This window comes from Cucurbita moschata, unplaced genomic scaffold (genome assembly GCF_002738365.1).
Source record: "Cucurbita moschata cultivar Rifu unplaced genomic scaffold, Cmos_1.0 Cmo_Scf00048, whole genome shotgun sequence".
Classification (NCBI taxonomy): Eukaryota; Viridiplantae; Streptophyta; class Magnoliopsida; order Cucurbitales; family Cucurbitaceae; genus Cucurbita; species Cucurbita moschata.
The window spans coordinates 129714-144024 of record NW_019268564.1 but is presented as its reverse complement, the minus strand read 5'-3'; the positions used below and the strand labels follow the sequence as shown (position 1 = coordinate 144024).

At 38.2% G+C, this 14311-nt stretch overlaps 1 protein-coding gene across 4 annotated transcripts in view; it reads right to left on the bottom strand.

Annotated features, from left to right (window-relative positions):
• LOC111435244 (histone-lysine N-methyltransferase, H3 lysine-9 specific SUVH4-like) overlaps positions 1 to 13928 on the bottom strand; it is a 27462-nt gene extending 13534 nt beyond the window's left edge. For 2 of the 4 annotated variants that reach the window (XM_023072660.1, XM_023072664.1), the window contains exons 1-6: positions 13774 to 13928; positions 13098 to 13661; positions 12923 to 12988; positions 10179 to 10244; positions 5595 to 5649; positions 75 to 184 (exon numbers count right to left, since the gene is read on the bottom strand). In XM_023072660.1, coding sequence (XP_022928428.1) covers positions 75 to 184; positions 5595 to 5649; positions 10179 to 10244; positions 12923 to 12988; positions 13098 to 13637 — 837 coding nt within the window. In that variant the 5' untranslated portion in view covers positions 13638 to 13661; positions 13774 to 13928. Of the gene's footprint in view, positions 1 to 74; positions 185 to 5594; positions 5650 to 10178; positions 10245 to 12922; positions 12989 to 13097; positions 13662 to 13771 lie in introns of all 4 variants that reach the window. The other 2 variants (XM_023072661.1, XM_023072663.1) reach the window with 2 other exon arrangements.
• Positions 13929 to 14311: the final 383 nt, after the last annotated feature.

The following is a 14311-nucleotide window of genomic DNA, read 5'->3' as shown; positions in this document are numbered from 1 at the left end:
AAAAAAAAAAAAAAAAAAAAAAAAAACTCAATAATATTAATAGTAAAATGAAACAAATTGTAGATTCCTTTTACCATTTTGCTGTATGACATCCCCATATAATCAATTCCATTCAGCCAGTGACTGTGAAACCCAACAGCTACCATTTCAGCCCTTGAATAGAACCGGTGCCCAATACTGATGCCTGTTATAGCATGAAAATTAGCTACGTTAGTGTAAATAGCTTAGTTATAAGTCCTTCGGTTACATTGTTTTTATTGAGGAAATGGCCTTGCTTTAAGGGAATAAGGGAAGGGTTAAATTGTTTTTATTGAGGAAATGGCCTTGATTTAAGGGAATAAGTCTTTTTTTTTTTTTCTCCTTATCATGCACGAAAGACAAAAAAATTTCAGGGTAGCAAACATTCTCGAGAATTTCTCTTAGATTCGAACCCATAGCTAATGATAGAACTAGAATAGATATTTCCTGTTTCTTACTCACACGAGCCCATATCCTTGCTTTTCGATCGATCTCTAATTCTAATCTTCCTCCCCAATCAGATTATTATGGTGCCGGTATAGACCGAAATTCCGTTATGGGAATAAGGAAAGTAGTTGACCTCCCTAATTTATCTATATTGTTACCTAGTATATGGGAGATTTATTTAGATTTACTATTACCTAGTATCTAGGATTTAGTTCCTCTTTCTATATTATAAAAGGCACATCTCTCTCTAAAAAAAATATAAAGAATAGCAAGATAATTCAGACATGTAACATAGTATCAGTGTTTTTCTACTCTAGCAAATCTGATTAGAACCATACTCTAACTCAATTGATGAAAGACTCCATAGCTCAATCATCCACCATGATCAAGGTTCAGTCGGAGTCTTCATAGTTGTCAACCTCTCTTCATTCGGCACCTTCTCATCTTCCACCGCAAGCATTGCAAGTCCCACTGTTCCATACTCCACTACAAGCACCACAAATCCCACCGTTTCACCTCAAATCCCACGTTTCACCCCAAGCATTGCAAGTAAAGCCCTCTGTTTCACATCTGAATTAGCCCACATCCGTAAGTATTTCACTAGTGGATAGCCCACTCATTCAACTTCCCACATTAAGCCTACATCCATTGTTTCACATTAAGCCCACTGTTTCACATCACAACTATCCCTTAAATCAAGCATTCCTTCAACAGTTTATATTGTACCTTCTTTATTTTAGGGAGTAAATGGAGATTGGTATGGTGTTTTTCACGTGACCCTCTATTGACTACATGGTACAAAGTGTTGATATAAAATTCGCTCTGATACCAATTTGTAAAAAATAACAATCTGCTCTGATACCAATTTGTAGAAATAAACGCTCGCTTTAAAACTAACTTGTATAAAATGACACTCACAATACTTTGAAAGAGATGTCGAGAGGGGAGAGACAAGGGGACAAAAGAAATTCTGAAAAAACCCCTAAAAACCTATTAATTTATAGGTTTTCTAAAATCTAAAATTGGTTATCCCATAATTCCTCTCCTCCAATTAATTTGGTTTTTTCTATGGCCTTCTCCACTCAATTTCAAAAACCTTACTAAAATCAAAAACTATTTTTTTTTCCTTTTTAATTCAAATTTATTCCCAACCAAACTCCCTATAAACTTAACAAAATCAAAAACTATTTTTTTTATTTGAATTTATTCCCAACAAAACTCCCCCATAAACTTAACAAAATCAAAAACTACTTTTTTTTTATTTTTTTTATTTGAGTTTATTCCCAACAAAACTCCTCCATAAACTTAAATGCTCTATTCAATGCTCTTTCCTTTCTTCTTCCATCATCTTCTTTCTTCTTCCATCAAATTGTCTTTCCGACCATTGGAGCTCGGGCTCTCTGTTATTCGGTTGTTCATCTTTCTTCGATTTTCTCGTCTCCGCTATCAGGATTTCGCCACAATTGTCTTTCACACCGCCGTGTTCTTTTGTTTTCAGCTCTTCATTTTGGGCCATCAAGAGAATGCCTTCGTTTGTTGCGTCATCCAAGGCTAGGGTTGATCGTTTCTTCCGCCTTTTCCTCGGCTCGACAATCTCTTACATAGTGACCCATTCTGCCACAATTGTAAGATTTTTCGGAGTTACAATTATTTGCATAGTGGCCATATTTTTTTACCTTTGTAACACTGGATGTTGGAATTATATCCTTGACCGCGTCCTTGATTACATCCTCTTCCATGCCAATTTGCATGGCTCGATAGTCTCTTCTCCTTATAATTTTCTTCATAATTGTTGCCTTGACTACCTCAACTATTCTCGCAACTTCCACGACCTCTACCTTGAGTATTTTGAGAGTAGAGTATCTTTTCATCCTTTATTGATGCCTTAGTCTAAAACACTTGATCAAGTGTCTCCTTCTTTTTCTTATGTTGCTCGTGTGCCTCGAGAGAACCGGCGAGCTCATCGACTGTGAACGTCGCTAGGTCCTTCGACTCTTCTATGGCACATACAACATTCTCGAAGTTGTATGTTAACGACCTCAAGATCTTCTCCACAACCCGCGTCTCGGGTAACATTTCTCCGTTTCGATTTAGTTAATTTGTCACGATCTATACGCGCATAATGTAGTCAAATATATTTTCTGACTCCTTCATCTTCATGCTCTCCAACTCGCCACGCAGAGTCTGGAGACGCACTTGCTTGACTCGGTCGGTTCCTTTGAACACTTTTTCTAAAGTGTCCCACGCTTCTTTTGAAGTAGTTGCCCTTGCAATCCTCTCAAAGCCCGACTCGTCAAAAGCCCGGAACAGCACGTATAATGTTGCCCTCTTTTGATCGTAATTCTTAAGTGCCTTGTTTTGCGCCGCCGTATAACCCGTGGTATCCTTCGATTCTTCGAAACCTTCTTCGACCACCTCCCATGCGTCTTGAGAACCGATAAGAGCTTTCATTTGGATGCTCCAATTCTCGTAGTTTGTCTACATCAATCGTGGTAGCAGCATTTGTCCCATCATGTTCGTCATCGACCCTAATACCAATTTGTTGAAATAAAATTCGCTTTGATACCAATTTGTAGAAAATAACAATCCGCTCTGATACCAATTTGTAGAAATAAACTCTCGCTCTGAAACTAACTTGTTTAAAATGACACTCACGAGACTTTTGAAAGAGATGTCGAGAGGGGAGAGACACGGGGACAAAAGAAATTCTGAAAAGCCCTTTTATATTACACTGTACTTTTTAATTCTAACGTAACTATCTGTTATTGCTCTCTCTTGCTCGGCTCTTTATCATAGAAAACCTATCTGCTATTGCTCTCTCTTGCTCGACTCTTTACCATATAAAACCTATTAATTTATAGGTTTTCTAAAATCTAAAATTGGCTATCCCATACCCCACTCTCCCCTAAAATAATTTGGCCCTCCATTTTAAAATCTTTTTCTTTCATTCCTACTTCAAGTTAGGAATCTTAACATTGGCCATCCGGAATCATTTGTACTTCAAGTTAGGAATCTTAACATTGCCATCCGGAATCATTTGTACTTCAAGTTAGGAATCTTAACATTGGCCATCCGGAACCATCCAATTATTGGAGTAAGTGCACACACCAAAAATCTGTGTTTCACGCCTCTTTAACTAGAGTTGAAGTGTGAACCTCAATAATCTAAGATTTGGAATTTGAATCACCTTTGTATTGTATGGTCGTATTCTTTGAAAGAATGGTTTCCATCTTATTTAAAAAATAATAATTTTATAAAAATGGGAAACAATAGATGAAATTCCCCATGCATTTTGAGCCATATCCAATCTTATCCAATCTTACACGCATGTAGACATGATTTTGGCAAATAGTCATATGATGTCATGCAACGTTCGTCCGGTGTCCAACTGGCACCAAATTTGGCGAGCATTCATATTTCATAAGGACGGACTTAACTCCAGAACCGCATGCCTAAATTCCTTCTGAAACCCCGATTCTTGAGGTTAAGGCCCCGGGCCTACCCGGCCCTTCAACAATTAGTTAAAATGGAGACATAGTAATAGAAAGCAAAAATAATTGACAATTTACCTAGCATGGTATATAGCAAGATCAAATAGCTTACCATGGGACTGTTCTTTTTACAATGAGACCCTTTGATTTCATTCTTTTCAAAGAATCCAAAAAAAGACCCTGCTTCGATTCTCATAGCCGAGCTGCCGTATTAAGGAAATCCTTATCTCGAAAGTTAAATACCCACCCAGGCTTTGAGAACTCCATAATTTGCAAGTATAAAGGAAGGGAATGAATAAATGTTTATGTGATTCATCATTTTCTTTGCACAGAGCACCAGCTTAGGGACAAAGCCAGAGGCATCATTTTCTTGTCACCTTACTCTCCAAATTTAAATTTCTTGGACCAAAGTAGGATTCAGGATAACTGTGCAAAGCCAAAGGCATCATTTTCTTGTCACCTTACTCTCCAAATTTAAATTTCTTGGACCAAAGTAGGATTCAGGATAACTGTTTTTTTGCCCGGAAATCAGTTGAGCAAGGATGTTGTAGAGAAGGATGCATCCACGGAGCCATCTCGAAGAATCACCTTCCTTGTCCTTAAATTCCTTCTAAGATGTATATCCCAAAAACTATTTGTCGCATTCCAAACTCATTATACCAAAGCCGATTTTCATTGCAACGTAAAGAAGTGGATATCTTGAGACAAAGGGTGGGGTGGCTAGTGACCTAAGGATTAGTACTATAGAGCTAAGGATTAGTACTATAGAGCAACACCTCCATCCCCACTGAGGTTGGGGATAAGACTTTGGTGTTTGATGGTGAACTTCCATGGTCCATTAGTAAAGGAAAGAGAATTTGTATAATTTGTTGAGCCATATTTAGTTCTTATAAGTCTCCATAAAGCATTTTCTCCCATTTCTTTCATCTCTATTAGTTTCTCAAAGACAATGGTAGTAGAGGGAAGGACTTCTAATACTCAAAATCATAAGAAAAAATTGAGAACAATGATTATCAAGTTATGCCTAAAATGTTTGAATATCAAGTCAAAACTATTAAAGAATTAAGAATTGTTGGTTCAAATTATGGTGACCACCAATCTAAGATTTAGTATCCTATAACTTACCTTGAAAACAAAATGTAAGGGAATCAAGCAATTGTCTAGTAAGAATAGTCAAGGTATGCACAAGTGGCCGAAATACTAACGGATATTATAAAAAACGAATGTTTGAATACCTAAATCCCTCCAATTTTAGTGATCTCGTGAAAAATTTACTCTAATTGTGTTTCTACTAATTTCATTAGCTAAGAATTCTTCCTAAATAAGAACCATGCATGGTCATTGCTAGTTACTCCGATATACTCATATTATTTGTTACCTTGATTAACTTTCATTCAGACAAATAAAGTACAAAAGAGAAACCTACAAAAATAAATAGTCCAAGTAGCCAAGGCAAATTTAAGAATAGCCCTTGTGTGTTCTAAGTAGATTTTGCCTCAAAAAAGTAACAAAAATAGTTATTCAATTCTCTAAACAGTTCACATGTGCACCACAAAGATCCCTTCTAATCCATACACCGCAAACAAGGCCAAAGAAATAGTAAAAAAGTAATAAAAAAAAATTAGGGCAAAAAACAACCTGGAATGTCGCCAATTCTTTTCTCAGGATTCAAAATTTCATTTGCCTCCATCATCTGTCAGATTTTAGAAACAAGAAAAAGGAAAAATGAGTGAGGGGACATAAAAGTAAATTAGAAACTTTCCATTATCATGCTTGCATAATTACTTTTTTAAGAAGGAAACTTTACATCACCATCCTACGCTTTACTTTCCAGACTCATAAGCCTAAGAACTTTTTGGAAGACTAGGTTCGTCCATTATATCTTATCATTCTTTATCTTCTGATATCTTATCAACTCAAGAGATGACCCTTCATTTGCAATGGTGTTTTCCACAAATTAGTAATGAAACCATGCTCCATTTACTTTCAGGTAAACATTCGATGGTAAAACTAAGTGATTTGGTATAATGCAGTAAAGGCTATGCTTAACTAGATTGAGTGAAGAGGAACAAAGAATTCTAAGGACCTGCAGGACTTGGAGAATATTTGGGAGAATCCCTGATTTCTAGCTCCTAATTCGTGTAACCCTCAAAAACAATAATGGCCCTTTTTAAAATGTAGACTATAGTCCTCCTGAATTTTTTTTTTTTTTTAGACAATTTCATTGAGGAGTGAAATTTACAAGAGGGATGTATAATCCATGATGTTTACAAAAGACCTTTCCAATTTCCAAGGAGGGAGGTATAACTATGGGAAGTAAAAATATTAGACAATTTACACCAAGATATAACTTGGTAAACAACATTGTCGAAAAGTTTTGTGTAGGTCTGTATCGTTTCTGCAAATATTCTCTGATTTCTTTCTTTCCACAGATTCCAAAAGAAAGTCATGATGAGGTTTTTCCATAATAGGGCTTTTGAGTTCTTGAAAGGGTGGTACGTTAAGGCCATATCCAAAAAAATCCTTTACCTCCCTAGGAAATGTGAGATGCCATCCGAATATATTAAGAATCGCTGTCCAGAAATTTTGTGTATGTGCATTGCATAAACAAGTGACTTTGTGATTCGTTTGCTTTCTTGCATAGTGTACAGCAATTTGGAGAGAGAGTGATGTAAGGCATTCTTTTTTTGAAGATTTTCACTTGTGCTGATGGCTTTATGCGCTATTTCCCAAAAGAACTTCACCTTTTTAGGTTGATGTCCTTTCCATATTGTCTTTGCTAGCGTGGGATTTATTGCTTCTCCTTTTTCCCCCATGTCCATCATCAAGGATTTTGTAGAAAAGACCCCATCAGCGCCGGGGAGCCAAGTTAGTGAGTCTTCTTTGTTTGACAATACCACAGGGGCAAGGTCAAGGCTTCGGCCCACTCCGTTGCTTCATTATCCTTTAAATTCCTACCAAGCTTCAAGTCCCAAAATTTGTTGATAACATTCCACGTTTCTTTAGTCGTGGTTTTTTTGTTCTGAGAAAGCCTGCCTGTACAAAAGTGGATACTTCAAAGCTAGCGAGGTGTTTTCAATCCAAGGGTTGGTCCAAAATGATGTGCTTCCCCCATTCCCCACCTTATGGCGAGTTCGGTGGGTGATGAGATTTTGATGTTTCTTTATGTACTTCCAAGGCCCTTTTGTAGAGGATGGAGAGAGGTGATCTTTGTTTGATGTAGGAGTATATTTAGCCTTTATAAGATTTCGCCATAATGCCTTTTCTTCATGATGATATCTCCATATCCATTTGGCGAGGAGAGCTGTGTTCTTCTTCCTTATCAAGAGAAAACCGAGACCTCCCTTTTCTGTTGGGAGGTTTATGATATTCCAACGAACAAGGTGTGCGCTATTTTTCCACAAGTAATTTCTGAAAAGTCTTTCTATATCCGCAGCCACTTTTTGTGGCATTTCAAATAGAGACATATAGTAGGTAGGGAGGTTCGATAATGTGGATTGTATTAGGATAAGTCTTCCGCCTTTTGAAGTATAATGTGATGACCATGTTGACAACCTTCTTTCTATTTTCTCAATAATAATCTTCCAGAAGGAAAAGGATTTGTGATTTCCTGTTAGAGGTAGTCCTAGGTACATATTCGGCCATTCTCCCTTTTTACAACCATATATGCTAGCAAATTCATCAATGATCTCTGTGCTAATATTGATGCCCATGATCTCTGTTTTTTGGAGATTGATATTTTATCTAGAGAATCCTTCGAAAGTTTTTACCGTCTCAATCATGTTTTTTATGGAAGAGGCATTCACCAAATCAGAAAAGAGGATTGTGTCATCTGCGAACTGAAGGTGGTTTATGCTCAAGCCTTCATTACCAATCTGAAAACCTTTGATCTACCCTTCATATTCTGCCTTTGTTAGTAGGCGACTGAGACAGTCCATTACCATGATAACCAAAAGTCAAGGAACACAAACATTAAATGGAAAGAGGCTCCAAACGTTTAATGATAAAGAATAAGATATATTCACCAAAGGGTTTTAAGCTATAAGCCTAATGGGATTCTTCGTCATGGTAAGAGGTCGTGTCAGCTCATTGTGTCTGGTTTCTTCCTGATTGGGATAGTTCCAAGTGAAGCTATTAAATAGTTAACAAGTTGTTAACAATTTAATTACATTTGAGGGTCAAATAGATCCTAGTCATGAACTCGACAAGTCTCATCGTAGTAGAAGAATTACAAGATGACTTAACCTTTACAAGGCCTTAATAGGTAACTACTAACTAATCCCTTACAAGTAATTCTTAAGAAACTTGACATGTGGTTCTTTTCCCAGTCCTTTCGTATTCTCTTAATATTCAGTAAACTTAACTTTTATAGTGTCATTCCAAGTAATCCCTACAAGTAATTCTTAAGAAGAGTCTAGAATGATTAGTAAACTTAACTTTATAGGGTCATTCCAAGTAATCCTCCAAGTAATTATTAAGAAGAGCCTAGAATGATTTACAATTAGCCAATGTGAAAATTTGGTCATACCAACACCACAAGGCTAAAGTCTCTTTCAAGTCAAGTGAAGAAATACTTAACGGAAAAGGGTTGCTAGAAACATCAATCAAGAAGAAAATAAATGGAGCCCATAGCTCTAAAAGGGAAGAGACCTCACAGGGAGTTTTGACCAGTTGCTCGTTCGCCTTTTGTATATAAAAGGCACATATGCCTCTCTGAAAATTGGGAAGAAATTCGAGCAAGATAATTTTGCACTTGCTAATACATGCGGTGCAAGCTTGATAAATCTTCTGTAATTATTTTCTTGGTGATATTGGTAATTTGATGAGATTTTTGTTGCCGAATAGCCTTTTGCAGATTTCATTATATCGATGAAATTAGATTGTTTCTCCTTTACAAAATAAATAAATAAAAAGGAAAATAAAATGCACAACCAAGGCAGAGAAATATTTGCACCAGCCTGTAGAAAACACATCAATTTGGACCAAGGACAGAAATAGAAGCTTTCTACTAAGATTCTAGTGGTGATATTTCTCCATAAGGCTACAAACTACCATGGATTGGCATTGTGTCACAATCACACTTCATTGGAATTCATGAAATGACTGTGCGAGAGTAATACTCTCGCTCTCAATCTAGACAGACAGCTCAATTGGATTGCCAGTAGCACAAATGACATATCTCCTAGCCTCTACCCCCGCTCTTGGAAAATGGGGGTTAGAGAAAGTTCTGAAAAATATTTTTAAGAAAGTAGGTAATATGCGCTAACAAGCAATAAGAGACAACAACAGCATTGAAAGCATTGAAAGCATATAACCCAGGTAGGAAGATTTAAGAACAAGTCATATCCCCTTATCGTATATTATGGGACAATTTGTGTTTAGCAAGTGTAGACATCAAACGTGGGGAAGAGTTGTATGCCAACAATGTTACAAAGAAATAAATAACTATCCTAGAATGAAAGACATACAAAAAAAAATCAAGGTTGGTTTAAAATGGGACGCGGCTATAGGCAACACGCCGACAAACATTATCATGACACATATCAGTCAATGTAAATAATAAAGAGCTTAGAGAGAACAGATTCAAGCCATGATGTCATCTACCTAAAGTTTAATATCCTACAAGCTTTGGAAACTATCACCAAATCGAAGCATTCAATCAACATTTGATCGTGCTTCCTCCAAAAATCTGTCCAAAGTCCTAAAAATCCTATTGTACCGAGGTCCCAAAGGATTGTAAAGAAGCTCGTCTTCCACAAAATCAAATTTCTATCATGAAAGGGCAGATGCCAAAGAACCTCCCCCACGATCAAGCTGCACTCTTTATTTCTAGCTAAACAAACATTGAACATCTGAAATCTACCATTGCAAATTGAAATCCCGAAATCCCAAATCCCACCCCTCAAAAAAAAATGATCTCCTCTCTCTCCTCTCCTAATCTTCTTAATTCCAACGGGAGGAATCATACCTCTGCAATGTGTTCGATACTTTTCTGTATCTTAGAGAGATAGACTATTAAGAAATGTGCAAAGATAACTAATCAATCAAAAAATAATCCAGCTCACTGAACTAAAACGTTAAAGGGAGATTAAGCCAAGCAACAAAATTTCATGCTAGATAACTAGTGGAATCTTCAACTGAACACTGCACGAGTTGGATAATGATTAATCAAACAACAGGAAAAAAGGTTCTAGAGGCTTGACATGTTCAATAACAACTTGCCTTTGTGATTGCCTTCAAATCTGGCCGCTTGCGTTTGCTTTTTGTGTCTTCTTCAGGAGCCGCCTTCTGTATAAATTTCAAGCAATAAGATAAATACGTAAAATCATGATGACAAAGCATGTGGTAATTTGTCTTTGACGAATATTCTTTTACCGACACAAAGAGAGCCAGTTCCAAATGATCCGGAACATAGAAATGAGAGGATGATTTAAAACCCCAAAAAGAATCCAAATCCAAAGATTAATTGTAGTACGTCCAAATTAGCTAGCTGTTTTTTTTATTAGGGAGAAAGGCTAACTAAGCCCTAGATACTAGTAACAATAAATACTAGGTAACAATAAATACTAGGTAACAATAAATCTAATAAATCCAATAAATCCCTAGATACTAAGTAACATTAAATCTAAATAAATCCAATAAATCTCTACATACAAGATAACACGAACTCTAAATAAATCCCTATAAATGTAACAGTAAATCCTAGATAACAATAAGAGACTACACAAATATCTCCTAACAAGGCTAACCCTTCGACACTCCCCCTCAAGCTGAGTAATAGATATCACATTCTCACCTTGGATACTAACTCATGAACAATACAAATATCTCCTAACTAAGACTAACCCTTTAACACTCCCCCTCAAGCTAAGTCATAGATATCATTCATTCTTAGCCTGGTTACTGAATCAAGAAGTAGTGTTGTGAAGTTCTTTTGTCAACACATCTATCAGTTGAAGTCATGAAAGCACATAACTCATGCATACTATCCCTTGGAGCACTTCCACAGGTGTGTCGTTGCTTGCCTCTCTCGTGCTCCCTCCTCTTGGAACACTTCTCCATGGGCGTTGCTTGCTTCTCTCATGCTCATTCCTCTTGGAGCACTTCCAAGGACGTTACTTGCCTCTCTTGTTCTCACTCCACTTGAAGTACTTCCACGGGCGTCGTTTGCCTCTCTCTAGAAGAACATACCTAGGGTTTATCCTATTTTTCTTGTTGTCCCGCATTGCATTCCTGGCCAATTCCATAGCCTTTGTGGCAAGGTATTTGAAGACAGCAGCTAGGTAGATCGAAGCATCAACAACAGAGCACTTTTCGTATTGGACTTTCTTAAGGTATCGTCTAATTCATCCATTCGGGCATTGGAGTCCAACCTTACAAATTTGGAGATCCTAGTGTAGTCGCCCCCTTTTCTTCCTCTTGACACCCTTGGTTCCCTTAATTATTGAATACTTCAAATTTGAATCTCGTAATTTGACGTTATATGATGACAACTGGAAGAACGACTTGAGATTTTTCTGACATGATGGTGAAAACACCCTTGGTTCCCTCCAATCTTGCTTGTTGGGCCTTTCTTAAAAAATTTGGATTCCCAAAAATTGATAGAACACGTGGAACTCCAATAATGATCCTTAAAGAAGCACAAACTTCATGGTTTCAAACCCACTTGGGCTCCTACCTTTGTTATGCAATGGGCCACACTATTGTTGTTATTGAATGGGCATTGTCTGATGTTGCAATAGAAATCGCAAGTGGGCTTGACAAAAGAGTTCAAGGCATCAAGTGGGAACGTGTGATGTCCCACCTTGGTTGTGGAGGAGAACAAAACACCCTTTATAAGGGTGTGGAAACCTTCCTCTAGCAGACGTGTTTTAAAGCCTTGATGGGAAGCCCGAAAGGGAAAGCCCAAAGAGGACAATATCTGCTAGCGGTGGATCTGGGCCGTTACAAATGGTATCAGAGCCAGATACCGGACTATGAGCCAGCGAGGAGGTTGTTCCCCAAAGGGGGTAGACACGAGACGATGTGCCAGTAAGGACGTTGGGCCCCAAAGGGGGTGGATTTGGCGGGGGTCCCACATCGATTGGAGAAAGGAAAGAGTGTCAGCGAGAACGTTGGGCCCCAAAGGGGGTGGACTTGGTAGGGTCTCACATCGATTGGAGAAAGGAAAGAGTGCCCGCGAGTATACTAGCCCCAAAGGGGGTGGATTTGGCAGGGGTCCCACATCGATTGGAGAAAGGAAAGAGTGCCAGCGAGGATGTTGGGCCCTGAAGTGGGTGGATTGTGATGTCCCACCTTGGTTGGGGAGGAGAACAAAAAACCCTTTATAAGGGGGTGGAAACCTTCCCCTCGCAGACGCGTTTAAAGCCTTGAGGGGAAGCCCGATAGGGAAAGCCCAAAGAGGACAATATCTGCTAGTGGTGGATTTGGGCCATTACAGAACGAAAATGGAATCAAATTTTCCAGAGTAGAAAAGGTATGATACCATGTTGCAAGTCTAAATTAGCTTTCTATTTTTCTTATTAATTTCAGAGTTACATGTTCCTTGTAGAAAGGCTAACTAACTCCTAGATATCAATAACAATAAATCTCAAAATACTAAGTACCAGTAAATCTAAATATATCAAATAAATTGCTAAATAGGTGCGTAAATCACACAAATATCTGGCTAATCCTTCAATACTCTCCCTCAATTTGAGTAATAGATATTATTCATTCTCAGCTTGAATGCTAAATCTTCAATTTGACTATGTCCATTAAACTGACTATGCCCTCAAACTGAGTAATGGATATCATTCATTCTCAGCTTGAATACTAAATCTTCAATTTGACTATGTCCATCAAACTGACTATGCCCCTCAAACTGAGTAATGGATATCATTCATTCTCAACCTGGATACTAGATCATGAATTACACGAATATGGAAGACTTGCATGAATGATAAAAAGCTGGCACACAAGCCTACCTTAGATTTTGACCCTTTGGAAACTTTTTGAGCTACTTCAGCTTTTTTGCACCTTTGTTCCTCTTCCTTTTAGTTTAAATGAACACAAAATAACCAAAAGTTAGCTGACTATAAACTTCCATGTGCATAGATTTAGAAATAACTCCAAACGAAGTGACATGTCCAAGCGACAAACCTGTACAAAATGAAGATAGTACTTGTTGAACAACCTAAGAGTCTCCTTAACCTTGGCATGGTCACTCTTCTCAACCACATTGGCCGGACCACCTTCGTCAGCAGTTGTACTCTTTTCAAGCGCACACACTTCCATTGGCTCGCTCGCTCCACCGTCTTTAGATTTAGTGACATCGTTGGATACCGGAACAGCAACAGCCTTATCTTCCACGGCCTTATCTTTAGATTTAGTGTTACGCTTACTTCTTACCGGACCGTTCTTCTTCTTCCTTTTGCTCGGACTGTCGGTTTCATCAAGGATCTCTACTCTTTGACGCACTAGGAGCTCCTTGTCAGCCAGCTGTTTTATCTGGATTCGAGCACTCGTCCTCCTCTGAGGAGAAGGAGATGGCTCCTCTGCATCTCCCTTCACTGCGGCAGCTTTAACATTCTTCCGCCCACGCGTAGCTACTTTAGCACGCTTCGGCTTCTCTTCGGGAGTTACTGAAGAATGCAGCTCTCCATTAGTAGCAGAGCGGAGAACTCGCGACTTCACAACCATGATTCAGCTCAAAAACTCAAAAACCTGCGAGAATACACAACAGCAACGGATGAACAAAGCTAAAAGAAATTCATAAAGGTAAACAAACGAAAAAAAAACGCCATTAAATAACAGAAAGAAGCAGGGGAATGCACACGGAAAGCGGTCATCATCGAGTTGAATGCAAGAGAAATAGAAGCTGCGAGTCAATAGGGAGAGAAGGCGAAAGGATTTAGGGATTTCAGGTGCCGCAGAAATGGCGCGAGCAGTTGCGTTGAGAGATGGTGGGCGCGAGGCTTGAAAAGCTAGTGCGGGGTTTTATTTATAGGTGTACGGACACTCGTCGAAAGTGAGCTAGTTTGGTGTCGCCATTTTCTGTGGCAGAATCGCCAATTTCAGCTCCTTTCTTTTTCTTTTTTTCTTTTTTTTTTTTGTTAAGTTGAAATTAAACTAAATAAAAAAAATATATAATATAATTTATAAAAACTCAAAGTTCGAATGATACACCATAGTATTTCACAGACGTGTATGTATATGTGGTTGTGGTGCGGGTTAGGCGGGGATGGGAATATAACCCCGACTCCATTTAATTAACGGGAAAAAAGCTCTACCCACTCTCTCCTCGTTTTTCATTTAAACGAAAATTTATACCTGATTTAAGGTTCGGGAGGTTAAATTGACATCTCTAACAATCG